This window comes from Quercus lobata, chromosome 1, assembly GCF_001633185.2.
Source record: "Quercus lobata isolate SW786 chromosome 1, ValleyOak3.0 Primary Assembly, whole genome shotgun sequence".
Lineage (NCBI taxonomy): Eukaryota > Viridiplantae > Streptophyta > Magnoliopsida > Fagales > Fagaceae > Quercus > Quercus lobata.
Window position 1 is genome coordinate 17,810,150 of NC_044904.1, and position 18,286 is coordinate 17,828,435.

General features: G+C 32.1%; 2 protein-coding genes across 3 annotated transcripts; both read left to right on the plus strand.

The window, feature by feature from the left end:
* The first annotated feature begins 505 nt into the window (after positions 1-505).
* On the plus strand, positions 506-3,056 carry LOC115986647. Its single transcript, XM_031109908.1, has 3 exons — positions 506-1,295; positions 1,441-1,650; positions 2,513-3,056. The coding sequence occupies exons 1-3, from the start codon at positions 588-590 to the stop codon at positions 2,735-2,737; spliced, it is 1,143 nt and encodes a 380-aa protein (XP_030965768.1). The 5' UTR covers positions 506-587; the 3' UTR covers positions 2,738-3,056.
* A 7,408-nt stretch (positions 3,057-10,464) lies between these two features.
* Positions 10,465-18,145, plus strand: LOC115981698 (pseudouridine-5'-phosphate glycosidase). 2 transcript variants are annotated; one of them, XM_031104018.1, is made up of 13 exons: positions 10,465-10,779; positions 10,992-11,103; positions 11,687-11,797; positions 12,743-12,825; positions 13,925-13,984; positions 14,113-14,173; positions 14,910-15,016; positions 15,129-15,206; positions 16,779-16,824; positions 16,924-17,044; positions 17,173-17,258; positions 17,501-17,584; positions 17,809-18,145. In XM_031104018.1, exons 1-13 carry the CDS (start codon positions 10,465-10,467, stop codon positions 17,832-17,834), a joined length of 1,290 nt encoding a protein of 429 aa, XP_030959878.1. In that variant the 3' UTR covers positions 17,835-18,145. The 2 variants fall into 2 exon arrangements, with proteins under 2 accessions (XP_030959878.1, XP_030959886.1); XM_031104026.1 differs by having other exon boundaries at positions 17,812-18,145.
* Positions 18,146-18,286: the final 141 nt, after the last annotated feature.

Genomic DNA, 18,286 nt, shown 5'->3' on the forward strand with positions numbered 1-18,286 from the left:
ACTTAGTTTTTTAAGGGGATAGAGTATTAGTTTTTTTACCACAATCTCTTATTCAACCATTATTCACATTTAAAACGTAATTATGCAAGGATAAGGAATTTTATTCCGTGTTTAAATGGGAATGAAAGTTTGAATTGAGTACAAGGCAAAAGCAGGAAGTTGGATACCAATTATTTGTGAATTTTATTCTGCCGCACCCTACTTGTATTAATAGCCGGCAACTCATCTCATCAGGGTTGATATGGAGGGAGGTTTTAATGTTATAGAGAACGATTACAAGATTGACAAGATATCTGAATTGCCAGACTTTCTTCTACAACAAGTTCTTTCTTTCCTTACCATTAAACAAGTTGTTCAATCCAGTCTATTGTCCAAGAGATGGAAACATGTGTGGTTTACAATCCCAGTTTTAGAATTTGATGGAGCATATTTTGAGAACACCAAAAAACGGTGTCTCGAGTGGACCGTTGGATTGACTACTCTCTTAAGAGTGATGTAGAAGAGCTGAATCTTGATTTCTTTATGAGTGGCGGGAGGAGGTATATTTTGCCTCAGAGTGTTCTACTTGCAAATCAATAACTGTGTTGATGTCAAGTGGGTGTAGGTTAGAGTCACTCTGTTGTGATATAAACTTATCATCTCTGAAAAAGTTGTCTTTAGTTAAAGTGAGAACAAATGATCAAATTATCCACAATCTTGTTGCTGGGTGTCCTGTGATAGAAGACATTAGATTTGAATTTTGTTATGGGTTGGAAAATATACACTTTTCTGCACTACCTAAACTCAAGGCTATCAAGTTGGAATCCAGTGAACTTAAGATGGTGGAGTTGGAAGCATCAAATCTTTGTTATGCATGTATAACAGCTTATCATGCAAGCGAGATCAACCTGGTCCAATGTAAAAATCTGAAGGAATTAAATTTAGAAGCACTGTGCATAGCAGACGAGTGGTTCCGTAACCATATCTCTCAACTTCCACTCATTGAGGTGGTGACCCTATCTAATTGCAATAAGTTGAAAAACATTAAGATTTCAAGTCATATTCTTAAGAAATTATACTTACATATGTGCAAAGAGTTGATTGAAGTCGAGCTTGACACTCCTGCGTTACTTAAACTCTCATATTTGGGTTGGTGCAATTTATCACTTTCATTGAATGCTTCGGCTTATTTGTCAGAAGTTATCTACCAGATGTTGTTGCCGCCTATTAATCATTGGGATGTTCAAAAGATTGAATTGATTTCAAAGCTAAGTAATTCCAAATCATTGCATTTGTTAAGATTTCAGTCTGCTAAGGTATTTTTCCTCTCCTTTATTTGATTTTCTTGCTTCGTTTCATTTTACATCTATTTTCTTATCTTAGGAATTTTTGTACATTATTTGTTTCAGTGTTGTTAAGCTGAAATCAGATTTTTTTTTTTTTTTTTTTTTGTTTGTGAAGGATGTGGTTATACCGCAAGAATTGAGAGATACTCTACCATCCCCATCATATCTTGTCAAGCAGTTAAAGGTATCACTATCACGGCCAGATACAGGGAGCGAAATTGACAAACTTGTGGATAACTTGCTTTGGATTTCTCCTCTTCCAGAGGTTGTAGTAATAGCTTATCGGATCAACGTAAAACCCTGGGAGGACACCACATCTTTCAAGGTATGAGAAAAATTCATTATTTTTGAAATTAGAAACTCCTCCCCCCCCCCCCCCCCCCAAAAAAAAAAAAAAAAAAAAAAAAAAACTCAAAATTTTAAAAAATAACTGCTTATATTGCTAAAAGTTATTAAGCTATATCACTTTGGGTGAGATGGATCGTCTAGCTGTTTATAATATATTGGCAAAGATTTTTATTGTAATTACTCATGGTGCATGTACGTGTGTTGCTAGTGAATTTTTTTACTCATAGATTCCTTTAAATTGTGATTGAATGCAAAATGGAAAGTTTAGGTTTGAGAATTAAAGTTTATAGTATAAAAGAGAAGTGCTAAGTCCACAACATTTTTTATAACAAATCATAGGTGGTTAATTGTTATTGATCCAAATTTAAAACTAAAACTAAAATTACTTTTTTTCCCTGACAATAACCAGTAACAACCTGCCACTTAAGATTTGTTATAATAATGTTGTGAAAAAGTTGTGGACATATCATTTTGTACTACTAGCATGTGTGTGCAATAAAAAAAAAATTGTACACAGTACAAAAAGTTCCCACTTATGAGGTAGAGTGAAGAGAGAAGTTTCATAGATATTATTTAACTTGAACACTAAAGTTCTTAGTAGAAAATTATTTTAAGTTAAATGATAGAACCTTTTACTCAAAAAAAAAAAAAAAATGATAGAATCCTATTTTCTGCAACTACTTTGGTATATCCTAGTTAGATGCTTAAATTTGTCAAAGTGGTAGTTTCATAGCAGTGCATTTATGAAAATTTTCCTAGTAGAAGATGATTATCATTGTTGTCATGATTTGAAATCAATTCTCCTATAAAAAGCCTAAAAACTCTATGCTTGATTTCAGTTCTCCTATAAAAAGCCTATTTTTGACGAGGAGAATCCTAGTTGCTGCAAATTTCTTCCAAATCCATGTTGGAGGCATTGCTTAAAGACTGTCACGATTGAGAACATTAGAGTACGTCCAGATGAAGAGACTCTAAAGGCAGAAAAAGAAACCTTAGAGAAGTATTTTTATGAGAATGCAAAATTCTTAGAGAGCTTCCAATTCCTTTGTGGTGTTGTTGGTTAAAAATTGTCAACAACTTTAGAGGATCTGTATTGGCAAAAATGTTAGAAATGGGTATGCAAAAATCTTGGAGAGCATCCACTTCCATTCTAAAGGAGTTCTGCTCAAACATTGTCAACATGTTGAGCTTTAGACGATCTGCAAATACAAAATTTTTAAGCGAGCTAACTTTTAGAGTAGAATTTTGGATATGGTCTCATAAATTATGACCTCTGGCTCTGACTCATCTTGGAGAATCTTTTTGAATGCATTACACTTTTATCCCTTTTTGGTTTGAACTAATATTCCTGATATTTGATTATTTTGTAAGATCATTCTCGGAACCGAGCAACTTAATTTAAAAGTTTTAATGTTAATTACTAAATTTCAAGTGTTTTATGTAAGGATATTATAATTTGTTTGTGGCACCAGTACTTTTTGTGCTAGTTCAGGTCAATCGAGTTGAATTCTTGAAGTTCTTAAACAAACTTTGAATTGCTTTGGGTATATGGGAACAGAGTATGCCATATGTATGAGAATATTTTGAGCATCAGGGCATGTCTAGACTCTAGAGTACTCATCCTGGCTTGATATCTAAAGTAAAGCTTTCTCATCAGCTTGGTTTTAAGAAAACTAATGTTGAAGAATTATGAATCTTCCACTAAAAATAGGCTACCAGCTATGCATCGAAATGTTCTGTAAATTGAGTTATTGATATTCTTAAGCATCAGTCAAGAAATTTCCCCTATTTGCTTAGAATATACGGTTCAGTAAAAAAAAAAAAAAAAAAAAAAATTTGTGTGATATACTCATACAAAATAAATCTGGACTTTTCGATCTTACCTTCTTATATGATCAGAGGAGAAAATGTTTATTTATTTATTTACATTAATAGTTGGAGTTGGGGAATTCAAGCACAAGATGTCTTTATTAAAAAAATTAGAAAGTGTCAGTTGAACTACAACAATCTTGACAAGAGAAAGCGTATTTTAAGTTACGACTTTATAGACAGAATCAATAAGTTGCTTGCAATTTCGATAAGTTAGTGGCATTCAATACAACAATTTATCATAGATAGGTTGTTGGCTTTCAACTTAAGATAGTCAATATCATATTGAAGGTCGTTTTGATTTGGTCAAGGGAAACGAAATATTTTGTTCTCAATTACAACCAGTGTATTGTTTTAGGGTTACCTTAACCCAATTTATAACTTAAATAGCATTTTTTATATTTTTAATTATTTATATTGTACCACCAGAAACATCAATATCAGTCAAAAAAAAAAAAAAAAAACCAATATAGTCAGTACAATTTGATATTTTATTAGTGCATTTGAACATAAAGGCTCAAATTGGACCAAGATTGATTGATTGGACTAGGTTTCATCTACCCCTGGTCACATCATCTAAATTAGTTATCACTCTATATTTGATGGATTGAAATACCAAATATTCATTTTGAAATAGGCCCTCTCCATTTTAAAAGCAAATGGAGTAGTCCTTTTATGATTAAACATGGTATTACTCAAAAGGCACGAGCGAGATTAAGATCTTTTAAAATTTTTAGAGTAATTCTACTATAGAGTTTTTAAAATCCTATCTGTCCATTGAGAAATGAATGGATTTGAATTTACCATGATAAAATCAAATTCACTCATTTTAGAGCAAGTGAAAATTTGATTTTTGAACTTCACGGAGGGGATAACCTTAAAAATTTTAGAAGTTAATAATCTAGCATGACCATGCTATTATTGACTAGACTGTTAATAAATAAAACGTATATTTAATAAATGGAGGGATTCTTGAAAATTAGAATGACCATGACAATCATCGTTCAATTGATACAAAGAAACCTGGATCAGTTGCAAACTTTATTTATTTATGAGGATCACTATTACTCAGCAGACTAGAAAACATGAAGATCATGACACCCATATGCAAATCAAAAGTGTCCAAAGACAAACATGTTGAAGTGGGCCGTGTGTGGCTTGAATTGCCACAAGCCCACATCCTCATTGCCTAAGTCGGTCACTATTTGACCAACTCCTATTTGGAATAGTAACCCGCCACTTCAGCCGACTTTCATAAAGTAACATATATATATATATATATATATGTGTGTGTGTGTGCGCGCGCGCGCGCGCGCTTTATTATATGCGGCTATATTGTAGAGAGATTAAAGAAAAATTCCAATTAACCTAGTGAGCAAGCTGCATGAGAGAAAATAGAGAAAAGAGAGCAGCCAGCTTCTATTTTTATTTTTTCTATGAGAGAGTGCTAGGGTGTAATTGGGATTTGGGTTTCTTGAGAGTGTTCTTGTGCACTATTGTATTTTCCCTGATAATAGTGAAATCCCTGCAACTCCGTGGACGTAGGCAAATTGCCGAACCACGTAAATATTGTCTTGTGCGTGTGATTATTTTCTTTGACGTGTGTTTTCTCTATTTATTTTGTTTCTCACAGGTTGGGATTTTTGGTTAAATTCCCTACAAAACAAACAATTGCATACTCTGTTTGAAAGGACCAATATTGACCTCAACCATAAGAAATTAAAACATTTCCACTTCATCATCATCCTCGTCTAATAATTAGTAAGTGGAGCTTCTAAGCCACCAATAGGAGCTGTAGCAAGACCAGACATTGCATGACAGTGTTCTTGCAATTTGTTGTGCTGCTCTGATGTGAAACCAAACGAAGCAAGTGTGCTAGGCAAACAATTTTTGGTGATGGTGGAAATGGAACCACAACAACCAGGGCCAAGATTGGTCAGCCTATCAGAGAGGAAATCAACAATGTCACTTGTACAAGAGTTCATGCCACTCAATAGGTTCAAGTACTTGGCTTGGTCTCCGCTTACTTGGAACTTGGAAGCTTGACACAGATTTGTATCCTGGCCTGATGGGAAGGTCCCTTGTTCCAGTTGCATTTGCCAAAAGGCATGCAATGACCATAAAGATAAACACATTGTTCATAGCCATGGTGTTTACCTTTGTGTACTGGTGTGTGCTTCTATGCTATGTGATAGAAATGGAGAGAGATGAAGAAAAGCTTAGGTGTGGGAGGCTTTTTATAGAGGTTAAGAAATGAGGCAATTTTCAATTAAGAATTTTTTTTTAAAATAAAATAAAAAATCTAGAAAGAAGTTTTGGTTTGATTCAAAAGTTTTTTAAGAAGGGTATTACTAGGGTAAAATGTGTTAGCTTATGGTTAAGGGACTTTTAGCTAGGGTTAAAAGGTGCAATAAAAACAATTGCAAAGGATGTAATTTTTTTTTAATCAATAATCTATATATATAATAATAGGTGAAGCAGAGAGAAAATCCAATTAGATTTCAATTGGATTATCAATTTTGCGCCACTTGTCCTAACCAAAACTCAAAAAAAAAAATTTAATTAGATTATAAATTTGACTTCAATTTTGTGTCATGTATCTTATCTAAATTTTCTAATTTTTGTGCCCAAATAAATGATGCATTAACATTTAACACATAACCAATAAAACCACAATAATAATGCTCATTGGCCTCAGCAAAAACATCTTACCTGCACACTTTCATGGAGATTATAAATTGGACTCCAATTTTGTGTCATGTATCTTATCTAAATTTTCTAATTTTTGTGTCCAAATAAATGATGCATTAACATTTAACACGGAAGCCAAGAAAACCACAATAATAATACTCATTGGCCTAAGCAAGAATATCTCACCTGCACACTTTTATGGGTGATCTAAATAGAGTCTGGAGCTCTTCTAATCCCACAACCAGAACCAAGGAGTCCAACGAGAAAGACTATAAAAGTAAAACATCATCTCCTCCTAATTCCATATCTTCATCCCATGTCTCCTCCTCTCTCAACCTCTACCAACTAGATCCACACACTGCCATCTCCTCCTCCTTACGGATTTTTTAGAGCAAGGCCGGGTTCAAACACAATGTTCAATCCCACTCTTCCTTGCTTCACACTCTCATACATTAGCGCTTCATTGGCGCCTCCAAGAAGATTCCAAGCTCAATGATTAGTTCTTATTTTTTAATAGTTTTTAGTGTGTCTGGATTAAGATTTTGTTAATTTGTTAAAAGTGACAAAAATATAATCATATATATTATATTAAGTTGAAGTTCAATTTTAAAATTCAAATTGAATCAAATTGATTTCTAATTGTAGTTTAATTTTGTGCTATGTGTCCAATTTGATTTTTAAATGTTGGTGTTAAGTTACTTCCATTCATAATGCTCAATGTGGAAATTGAATCTACTAAGATAAACATCTTATCATCACAATTGTTAATATTTCTGTGCGTAAGCACGGACTACATGCTAGTAAATAGAAATGTGCAATGCAATAGTTATCATCCAATCATATTGGCTTCTGGGAACAACAATTGATTCTAAAGGAGTGACATGAGATGGCAAATTAATTGCTATTTGTCAAATACAATTCATGCCACAAATGAAAAAAAATACAAATCTTAGGGTAAATTTTACAGGTGGAAGTGATTTTGACAAAATCAAACACTTAAACTTTAAGAATATATGTTTCCTTTCTACAAAAATAGTGTCTAATGGTTATGTTCAAGAGGGCTAATAAGTAACAAGTCATCGCATGATCCTTTCCTAAGCAAAACCCAAAAGCCACCAACAAGAGTGAAAACTTGAAATACTCTTATATTGCTATTGCTCAAAGTTAATTTCTTGCTAAACACAAATTATTTTATTTTTTAAAATTTTCTACTAATGCTATATAATCTTACAAGTTAATTACAAAAAAAAAAAATTAAATAGTGAAAAATATAAATTGAATGTTTTTTTAGTAGTTCTAGGACCACAAATTATTTTATAATTTTTTTACCACAACTTTGATATGGTAGAGTATGAATGGTTAACCATCACTTACACATGGGCTCATTATTTTTTTTTCATCAATCAGACTCTGCCATGTTATAGTTGTGGTAAGAAATTGTGAAAAAATTTGTGGTCCTTAACATTTGATTTTTTTGTCATTTATGCTTGATCACCTTTTTATTTTTTTTAGAATACAAGAATTAAAAAAAAAATTTAGCTTTTCAAATACTTCTACTAACTATATTAAAAGTGTCAAGAGCTCTTCTACAATGCTTTGGTTTAGTCAATTCTTGTCTTTTTTTCTTTTCTTTTTTTGGTTTTGTTGTGAAAAAGCAAAAATTGTTTAACTAACCAAAACAAATATGTATATAGTTGTCATAATATTTTCACAATTGTTGAAGTGTCAATTCCTTACATGTCAAAATAAAATATTTAATAGCCTATTAGACCGAAACCAACCACAATTGAAAATAAAGATCTTGTAAAAGTGTTATGACATTTTGGTGTGGTCACAATATTTATACAATTGCTAAGGTGTCAATTGCATATAAATCAAAATAAAATAAAATAAAAATTATCATATCAAGACGTACCACAATTTAAAATAAATGTATTGTGAAAATGTGACATTTTTTTTTATATCATAATATTTTCAAAATTGTAGTGTAAGTTTTTTAGAGCATTTGTATCAATTCATGCAAAATGGCATAAGAGCCAAATTTTGCTTAACCAACCCAAAAGTCACCCTCATTAGTTTATGCATTTATTGTGCAAAATGCATTTTAGCTATAGTTCTTGTGAAAATATGCACAAGCACTAATGTTGTGCATTCAGTTTTTATTATTTCTTTGCATTTTTTGATGATGAAGGAAGATAGTAGCTGGTGGTTTTGCTGTTGTCACAATATTTTCACAACTCAAAATAAAATAATAAAATATCATACCACCACTCACCACAATTTAAAATAAAGGTATTGTGAAAGTATGACATTTTGTTATTGTCATAATATTTTCACAATTTCTAAAATATAAGTTATTTACAAGTCAAAGTAAAATAAAATAATAAATTATTAAACCAAGATTCACTATGATTGAAAATAAATGAACTATGAAAATGTTATAATATTTTGTTGTTGTTACATATTTTCACAACTACTGAAATGTAAGTTTCTTATAGGTCAAAAATAAATAATAATCTATCAGGCCGAGATTGACCACAACTAAAAATTAAAGTTATTGTGAAAATATTGTGACATTTTGTTATGTCCCTAGCTAAACTTTTTTGGTTTAGTCAATTTTGGTGAGCATATTTCACTCACAGTTTTCTTAAGTTGAATTTTTTTTTTTTTTTTTTTTGTTTTTTTTTTTTTTTTTTTTTTTTGTTTTATCTAGCACCAACATAGTTTTACTATAAAAAAACCCGTTCCCCATTTATGTTTGGGTTAGTTCACAATTTTCCTCATAAATAAAAACCAAGCAATTTCTCATTTTATAATTTGGAAACAAGTGAATACCCCCTATTGTTACTCTTTCAATTAAACCCTAACGGAATGTCATAGTTCCCTTTCCCACTAAATTTTAATATCCCAAAAATTTCTTTCATGTTTTTTGAGTTTTATTTGGCAGTCTAAATTATCCCCACTATATAGGGTGTTCTATTTTTTTACCTAGAGAACATTGATTTAGTAGGTTTTATTCTTCTAAAATTATAATTTTATGTAATTTGATGACACATATGCCTTTTGTTATCTTGTTTTTTATAATTTATCTATTACTTAAAAGGGTGTTTATTAAAAACTAAATAAGATAACACCGTAGCTAGACGCATAAAATGTAAGATAATAAAGAAGGAAGTATGAATAAAGATCACTATTGTGGACGGTTGCAAGTATTTGATGAAAAGCTTCAATTGCATACAGTATCATTCATTGCAAAAATTCAAATATTGTTAAAATATATTAGCAAAACTCAGTTGCTTATTATTTGAAGATGATATTTGTTATCATTCTTATAATTTTTTAACGAGTGACTATTGCCTTGAACAAATAGTTTTTAAAAAACTATCATTATAAAATAGATATTCATATGTTAAATAGTTATGCTAAATTTGTATGTAATCAAAATTCTTATGTAGTTTCTCCAAAAAAAAAAAAAAAAAAAAAATCTTATATAAATAATATTATCATTGCATGATATGTATTTTTTAGTATATAGTTTCATAGTTCTTCAAATGGAAACTTTATTTTAAATTGCTTATTAAAGGAGCAACACGTTTCTTACGGTTGCCACCCATACTAATTATTTTCAAGAAGAATCATAGGAAGTAGCATTTATTTTAGTGATATTCTAGTGTCTAGTGTTGTTGTAGTAGTTAGCGTGTATTTTTTTTTTTTTTTTTTTTTAAGAAAAATGATAGGAAGAAGAGTTCTAGCTATAAAGTTAGGAGTAGAGATTTTGAGCTTTCAATAAAGAATATGTTCTAAAGTTATGAATTTTATAAGATTCTCAAAACAAAAGTTATGAATTTATAAATTTAAAAAAGAACAAAAAATTGTATAATTTTTATTCAACTTTTTTTTTTGGAGAAAGTTTTGTTAATTTTAATTTAACTTAATTGCTCAAAATTTCAGTTTTTTTCTTTTCTAAATAACTACAAAAGAATTTTATGGGGCTTTAAAAAACATGAATAAAATTTTAATATGGAGATGTTAATTGTTTATGTGAAAATGACATTTGTTCAGGAAAAAAAATGATACTTTATTGGGAGGGGGAAACAAACTTGCTCCATTTTGTTTCAAGGAAAATGTTTTCAAGAAATGACTCATTTTCATATACACATTATATGTTTAGAAAAATTGATATTTTCTTGTCTTTTGTGTTGATCTGGAAAACTATAACTAGAAACCATTTATGATATGTAATTTTTGTGGTGCTTTGTACTTTTTACTTTGTACATTTTGTTTTCTGTTGACTGTAGAAAATGTTTTCTGTACACTAGTGTTTTCTGTCTTCGGCCCACACACCAGAAAACATTTTCCGGAAAACTTTTATGATCGAAAACAAACGGAACATAAAAAACAGGAAGTGCCAAATACTAATAGACCCTCAACGCAAAGAACCTTTGTGCTGAGTTCAGTTCAGTCATCAGAAATGGCATCCTCTGCACTCGCACGAATCTCCAATCTCCAAAGACACATCGATCCCACAGAGTCAAACCACAACAAGGTCTTTTCTTTTTGCATCCAAATTTTCAAGCTTCACAATTTTTCACTTCTGGGTTTTAATCTAAATGCTCTAAATGGTTTAACTAATATACAAACTGTTACCCATTGATTCTAGTGTGGTTTTCATTTCATGGTTGCTTTGGTTTTTAATAAAGGAGCCTCTTTTACAGTTCTTTGACTTTGTGTGTGTGGGGGGTTTTTACTTTTCTATAGGGTGGCAGTGATGGGTTTTGTGGAGACTTAATAAAGATTTCTCCAGAGGTTTCTGAAGCTTTGTCACGTGGGGATGCGGTGGTTGCTCTTGAATCCACCATTATTTCACATGGTAATAACAGTTTTTGTAATTTTATGTGTTTTTGCTAGTTTGATGCTTATGTATTATGAATTTTTAGTTTTTCTGAGAAATTTGATGGAAACCGCTAAACCCCTTTTTGTTAAAGTTTAAGATTTTAAGCTTGGTTTGTATATTTTTTTTATGTGTGTGTTGTAATGGGAAAGTATGGGCTATAGGTTTTATGAGTCTAATTATTTTGTTAGATACTTTGTGACGAGGCCTGTGAAGTTTTTATAATGTCTTACAATTTGCTTTATTGATGGTAGTATGTATTTCTTTCGGAAGGCTTTGTGTAGTGTTTCAGAAAGTTCACTGGATACTTGCAGTTCCCCTTGGCATCCTTTTGAATTGGAAATCATGCTATGAAGCTGGAATTATAATATAAATTGAACCTTATTTGATTTTACATAGCATTTCAAGTGATTCTGGTCCCGAACTCACGTAATTTAAAAAAAAATGGTTTTCTTGATTCTTTAGAAATAAAAATAATGTGTTTGTGTGCATTTGTGTTTACAACACACTGCATAATTAGATATAAAATGGAATCTGATTTGCATTCTTTATGTATATTCAGGAATGCCATATCCTCTAAATTTGGAAACTGCAAAGGAGGTGGAGGCCATTGTTAGGACCAACGGAGCTGTTCCTGCTACTATTGCAATTTTAGATGGCATACCATGTGTAGGTGTTTACATTAAACTTGTTCTTGTATTAAATATGCACATACGTACACTCATAGAATTGACTGTCTAAGAGGTCCTTTCTAGTAAATCAAGTGTAATCGACTAATAGCTTGATCTAGTTATTGTAACACATAAATTTAAACAGCTTTCTTTATTCAGTAAGCTAAGTTCTGAGAAATTCTGGAATATTTTATGAAAATTAGATGGATCTCCACAATCCGACTATGGTGAGTTTAACATACTTTCTAAGTGGGATCTGTCACTGTCACAGATATCTTTGGCTTAACAGCATGTCTTTGTGAATCTGTGATGCCATTTGCTTAAACTCGTTCTACATATATAGAACAGAGCACAGATGGTAAAAACATTGTTACCGGGAAACCTATTGCAATGTACAAAGATAGTGGCTGACCAAATAAAGACAGATCATTATTAAATCAAAGAAGTTCTTCACTGTATCAGTTTAATGGTTGAAGTCTGCATCTAGTTTTATAGGTGGAGTAGAGTTAGTGTTCCATACATCAGTTTTGTCAAGGGCTCAGCTTTTTAAATTCAATATGTTCTGGGAAAAGAGCAGTAAAATAGAATAGCTAAAGTTCATGAAACAAAGATGATTTTCCTTTGCTTTATCTACTCAGTGGGAAACTGGTCTGGCCAACTTTGTTGCTTTCTTGTCCATAATTGATCGGGCCTTGCTATGAAGGAGCTAGCCCAAATATTAGTAGAACACTTGTTGAGGTTTTCAAGGACATGTGTGTCTGTGTCTGTGTCCACTTATTCATTTATTTATTATTTTTTTTGGAAGGGGGGGGGGGGGGGGCTGTATTATAATCCTTGCCTCACCTTGGCTGTAACCTGCAATTATAGAAAAGTTGGTTATCTTGTCTAGGGTGTAGAATACACTATAATTTAATTCATTCTATAATGTAAAATATATCTCTGCATAGGATTGAGTATGGAAGAATTGGAGAGGCTCGCCATTTTGGGAAAAAGAGTTCAGAAGACAGCTCGGAGGGACATTGCACTTGTTGTGAGTAGCTCTTGATCATTTAAAGCTTATGATTGTTATTCTTTAGAAAGCTCTTTCTTTTGATATTTGCACCAAGTTCATATAGGATCTACTTAAATTCAGAGTTTGTCACCGCCAGTCTGCCACCCATTTTTTCTTTTTGCATCTTAATTTAAGCAGATCTGAGAATCCTATTAGAATGAGATCCTTTATACAATGATGATGCTAGAGTAACACTATCCATGATTTAAAAATTATATTTTTACAGAAAAAATAATTTAGAAGTAGATATTTGTCCAAAAATAAATAAATAATTTATAAGTAGATCTAAACTTCAATCATAAACAAACTCTGTGATGACCATCCAAGTCTAGAAGTTCTGTGTTCACTGAAATCAAATCAACAGAACCCTTCATCATAAATTGTGGGTATATCATATCAAGATAGGAAAAAGAAGAAAGTAGTTGGAAAACACTTTTTAGAGTAGCAAATTCTAATTTCAAAAGGCAAATAGACAAATTCGATAACCTTTACTATAAGCAAGTCTCCTTTAGGGCATGTTGACTGCTGCCAATTAGATATTCAGATTAAATCTGATTACTTTGGGGAACATACACTGTTTTTTCAATGGTTACCAGAATAGGAGAGGGGGATTTGAACCCTGGTTCTCCTAATGAAGGAGAGCAAACTATGCCACTGAGTTACAAAGCTCTTGGCTGGGAACTTACATGCCTTTGTTAATTTATTTAGTTGTTAGAACCATGAGGTTTGGACATTTTGTTTAGGGAACCTGTTGGCCTATATAACAGATGAAAATGTTATCAGTATCTGCTTTTGTGGTGAGAAGCTTCAACAATGACTATAAATGTCTGACACAGAGGCAAGATGTTTGAAAGGCTGACAGGAAAATAGCTGCTTTGTTGACATATGGGCCATCTGGGAAAGTTTCTGTAATGAAATGTTTTCAAAGGATTTTTTGTGTTACTTATATTGTATAAATTAGTAATATAGTATAACTTTGACATAAGTAATTTCTTATTTGTCATTATGATTTTTCTTTTTTTGTCTTTTCATTTTTTTTTTTCCTGCTGATTTTACGTGCTATTTGTTCTCTTTTTAGGTGGCTTCCAGAAAGAATGGTGCAACTACTGTCTCTGCTTCAATGTTCTTTGCTTCTATGGTGACTACTCTATTTTTAGTTTTTGTACTGCCTTCTGGTTTTGCTTATGCAGGTGTACTATGGACATCTTTACAGTTCTGGTGTCCTTAATGTAGGTTTTGATAATATTTTAATGTTCAACTCATCAGGTTGGCATCCCTGTATTTGTCACTGGGGGGATTGGAGGAGTACATAGACATGGCGAGCACAGTAAGTTTACCTCTATGAATATCGTGATGTTAGAAATAAGGTGGTGTGCATAGACCTTTGTGTAAGACTCCGTATATGCTGTTTTGGTCTTTGGAATCTCGGTGCCATCTTTTATGGATGGTCTTGCTTGTTTTTTCCTGAAGTTTTATTGAACTAAACCCATTTATGTTTAGGGTTTTGTTTAATCAACAACTAAGTCATCTAATCTGTATGTTGTTGAGTTTATGTCCATTTGATGGTCTGATTTGGAGTAGGGAATAGGAAAAGAACAGGCATGTTTGTAATGGTATTGGAATCTTTCATTCAGAATTATCTGTTCTGCAATTTAAAATACATGCAGTTACCAGTTTATCTTACCACTTATTCTCTAGAGGTAGATTTCATTTTTATTTTGCATTTTGTGTTTGCAAAAAATAAAATAAAAGAGAACGAACTTTCCCCCCAACAAACATAAGAGAATAGACCTATGATGGAAAGATGTGAATAGCCACATCTCCTCCAACAATGGATTGTGAGATGGCATTGCATTACTGAGTCATGGTAATGATATTTCTAGTACCTATTAATTATTCAAGTTAATAAACTTACATACAAATTATACAAGTTGCTAAATGAATTTTCAAGAATGAGCTAGTTGTTCCAAAAAATTTCAAGTTCTTTATTGATTGATTGGAATTTAATAATCTGTGAATTAATATTGATGGCGGGATGCATATTCATTATTGTTCCTTTGCAGCGATGGACATATCATCTGATCTTACTGAGCTTGGAAGGACCCCGGTAGCAGTTGTCTCTGCTGGTGTCAAATCAATATTAGATATTCCCAGGACCCTGGAATATTTGGTATTTATTATATCCTGTATCATTATGAGTAACAGAGATTCAGAATATGACTTATAAATTATTGTTTAAAAAAAAAAAAAAATTAATCTTACATTTATCTCTGTCATTACAGGAAACACAGGGAGTTTGCGTTGCTGCCTACAAAACCAATGAGTTTCCAGCATTTTTTACGGAAACAAGTGGCTGCAAGGTATTGATGTTGAACTCTATTTCAGTGCAATGTTTCTTAGAGTTACATTGATCTTTATTCAATAAGCAAAATGTTTTGATTTAAAAAAAATTTTTAAGTCCACAAAATTTGCCCAGGTCAATGTTGTCTCAACTCTGAACTATAATTTCCAGAATTTCTTTATGGCCATTAGAATTTGACATTGGACCCATTCATGTGGTGTTGTGTTCTGGGCCTTCTAGCACATAAACAGCTCAACCTCTTTGATATGTAGTAGCAAAGGGATTACATTTATATACATCCCTTGCCTTTTCATGTTGTTAGGATCTTTAGATTATTGGCTAATTCCATGACAATTTTCCATGTACTTTTTTTATCAATCGATTTGTATTTCAATACTTGAAATGAGGTGTATTTTGTATTGGGTTCAAGAGGGTTTAAGCTGATGTTAAAAGTGCATACCAAAGAATTTCGGTTGAACAAAAATTGGAGGGTCAGCCAAACCTGTCTGGTGAAATCAGTTTTTGAAAATCTGTTGGAAGAGCAAATTTGTCTGACACTTCACAACGTGTCAAGCAAAATGCCAGAACCTGAGAGAAATTAGTTACAAATTTCTCTGCTGTTCTAGCCCTTTGCCCATCTATATAACCCTCACTTCAACGAAATTTGTAGCTTGAATACCATATTGAAGAGCTATATAGAGACCAAAATCCCTAGAGCTAAAACCTTCTCATTCTTTCTACCTCTCCCTCTCAAATTGCCAAACCCTATGAGAGGAGATTAAATCCTTCACACCTATTATCAGCTGAGTCTCAACTTGCGAATCTAGTAGCTAGATTGAAGAAAGGACTCGGTGAAGTTGGTTGTTAGCAACAGCTTAGAGGGCTTGAGTACATACATAGTACTAGGCTTGGAGGGTTTTATGTGTATCATGTACTGCAACTATTCATTCTAGTGGATCGTTTTGGTGGTGGTGCCATGGAGAGGTTTTTCTGCCCACTTCTTGGATTTTCCTCTTTGATAACACATCCAGTGTTATCTTATGGTATTGTGTCTTTAATTTTCTGTGGGTTGCTCATTATTTATGTTTTACATGTTTATCCATGCTTAATTTGATGTCCATGCACATTGTAATTGGTTAATAACTTAAATTCGGTGTTAATTGTTAGATTAGCTTAAAAATGATTAAGCTGTAATTTTAAAATTTGGGGTCTAAATTAAGTATAATTAGGTAATTTCTCACATGTGAATCAAGTATAATTATTCTCTTAAGCAAAAAAAAAAAAAAAATGTATAATCTCTTTTTACTTCTTTCAATTCTTTAAGTGGTTGCATGTTTCATAAACTTCAGAAGATCTCCTTTTATTTTTGTTTAAAACACTTTTATTTTTTATTTATCGGTGGTTGAAAATTGAAGAGATGTATTGATAAATATGACACCTACAAGAAAGAAAATGGTTATATTGATGTTCTCTAAAATGCTGATTTTAGACTTCTTGTAAAGAACTTTTGTGCAAATGTATCAGTCTAAGATAATTTTAAGGTATAATTTTATGTATTGATGTTCTTTTGGTCAATTGTGACAAAATCTAGGTGCCTTGTCGTGTAGATGGCCCAGAAGACTGTGCTCGGCTTATAGGCAAGTGACAAACTCAGCCTTTTTATCTTTTTCTTCATTTACCTTTTAAAAAAATTTAATTCATTTCTGTTTCCATTTTTTTATTATTGTTTTTTACAGATGCAAATGTGAAACTGAAGCTTAATACTGGAGTTCTATTTGCGGTTCCAATTCCCAAAGAACACTCAGCTTCTGGAAGCATAATTGAATCTGCTATACAGAGAGCACTTAAGGAGGCTAGGTAAAATGTGCTTTTCCTGTCACCCAAATCTTATAACTGCTATTTTATCTTGTCTAGTTTATATCTATATATATATATATATATATATACACACACAACACTAATCTACGTAGGAGTTGCATCCTCAGGGATAAGAACATAACTGGAAATGCTGAAACTCCTTTCCTGCTTTCCAAAGTGAATGAACTAACTGGAGGAGCCTCACTTGCTGCAAGTATCCTTTTTCTTTTGTTCTAGCACAATTTTTCTTATATTATTAATTTCACATTTTCATATTCTAAGTCATAATTTATGCTTAAATTTATTAAAGGTTAACTGGAATTCTTTGCTTGAGCGTATGAGTGTAAAAATGTATTTGCATTACAATTTCTTTTTCCCAATTCATTTCCATCTTCACTAGCAGTTACCCTGAATTAACCCTTTTATTTTAACTTAATTTTCTTAACCAACTCTTAGACATGGCACTTGTGAAGAATAATGCTCTTGTTGGTACAAGAATAGCTGTGGCCCTTGCTCAGCTCAGGAAATCTTGTAATAAAGGTATGATCAGTTTGCTGATGTGTGATAATAATTAATTGATGTTGACCCAAAAAGAGATAATAATTACATGAAAACGCTTCCCGATTAATTCAAGGAAAATAGGAGCTCCTTTGAGTTTCCAAGATGTTTTTTGTATGGCTATGCTTGTTCTAATTGGCTTTCTATATTGGATACGATTGAGCTGCCCTGTTCTCTCCCTGATGAAACTCTTGTTTTATTTTCAGTAGGCAATGCAGAGTCAGTGTCATAGCCCCAAATTGTTCTGATCAAAATCCGGGCAATCCAATAATTTGGCAAGTTTGTTCTTTTGTTCTTCCCTGATATGACCCTTTATTCATGACAAAATGAAAAACTGATTTGAAAAGGCTAAGTTAGCCATATAATTTGATGAAGTGTATTAAGTACTGTATAATTTGTTACATTGACCCCAAATAGGGGAAGTTATACTTTTGAAGGCAGATGACCTAGCCTGCAGTTGTCATCCTAGATGATATGTATTATTATGTTATCTCATTCTCATGTTCATGTAAATAAAATAAAATAAAATTCTACCTTTCTCTAGGTGTGTTCTCTACTCAGGATGCAAATTGTTAATTCTTGAGAATATTTAAAAATTTGCTTGTTTGTTTGACAAAATTTTCTAGAATTACGATTCCCTTGAATATCTCAATTCCCATGAAATGCAAGAATTCTAATTCACCT

Excerpts from the sequence above, each read along its gene's own strand:
- LOC115981698 (XM_031104018.1), top strand. The coding sequence starts at position 10,465 with ATGATATGTAATTTTTGTGGTGCTTTGTACTTTTTACTTTGTACATTT. Across the intron at positions 11,798-12,742 it reads AGATGGCATACCATGTGTAG|GATTGAGTATGGAAGAATTG; the intron begins GTGTTTACATTA and ends ATCTCTGCATAG. Across the intron at positions 16,825-16,923 it reads AGACTGTGCTCGGCTTATAG|ATGCAAATGTGAAACTGAAG; the intron begins GCAAGTGACAAA and ends TGTTTTTTACAG.
- LOC115986647 (XM_031109908.1), top strand. The coding sequence starts at position 588 with ATGTCAAGTGGGTGTAGGTTAGAGTCACTCTGTTGTGATATAAACTTA. Across the intron at positions 1,296-1,440 it reads TAAGATTTCAGTCTGCTAAG|GATGTGGTTATACCGCAAGA; the intron begins GTATTTTTCCTC and ends TTGTTTGTGAAG. Across the intron at positions 1,651-2,512 it reads AGGACACCACATCTTTCAAG|TTCTCCTATAAAAAGCCTAT; the intron begins GTATGAGAAAAA and ends GCTTGATTTCAG.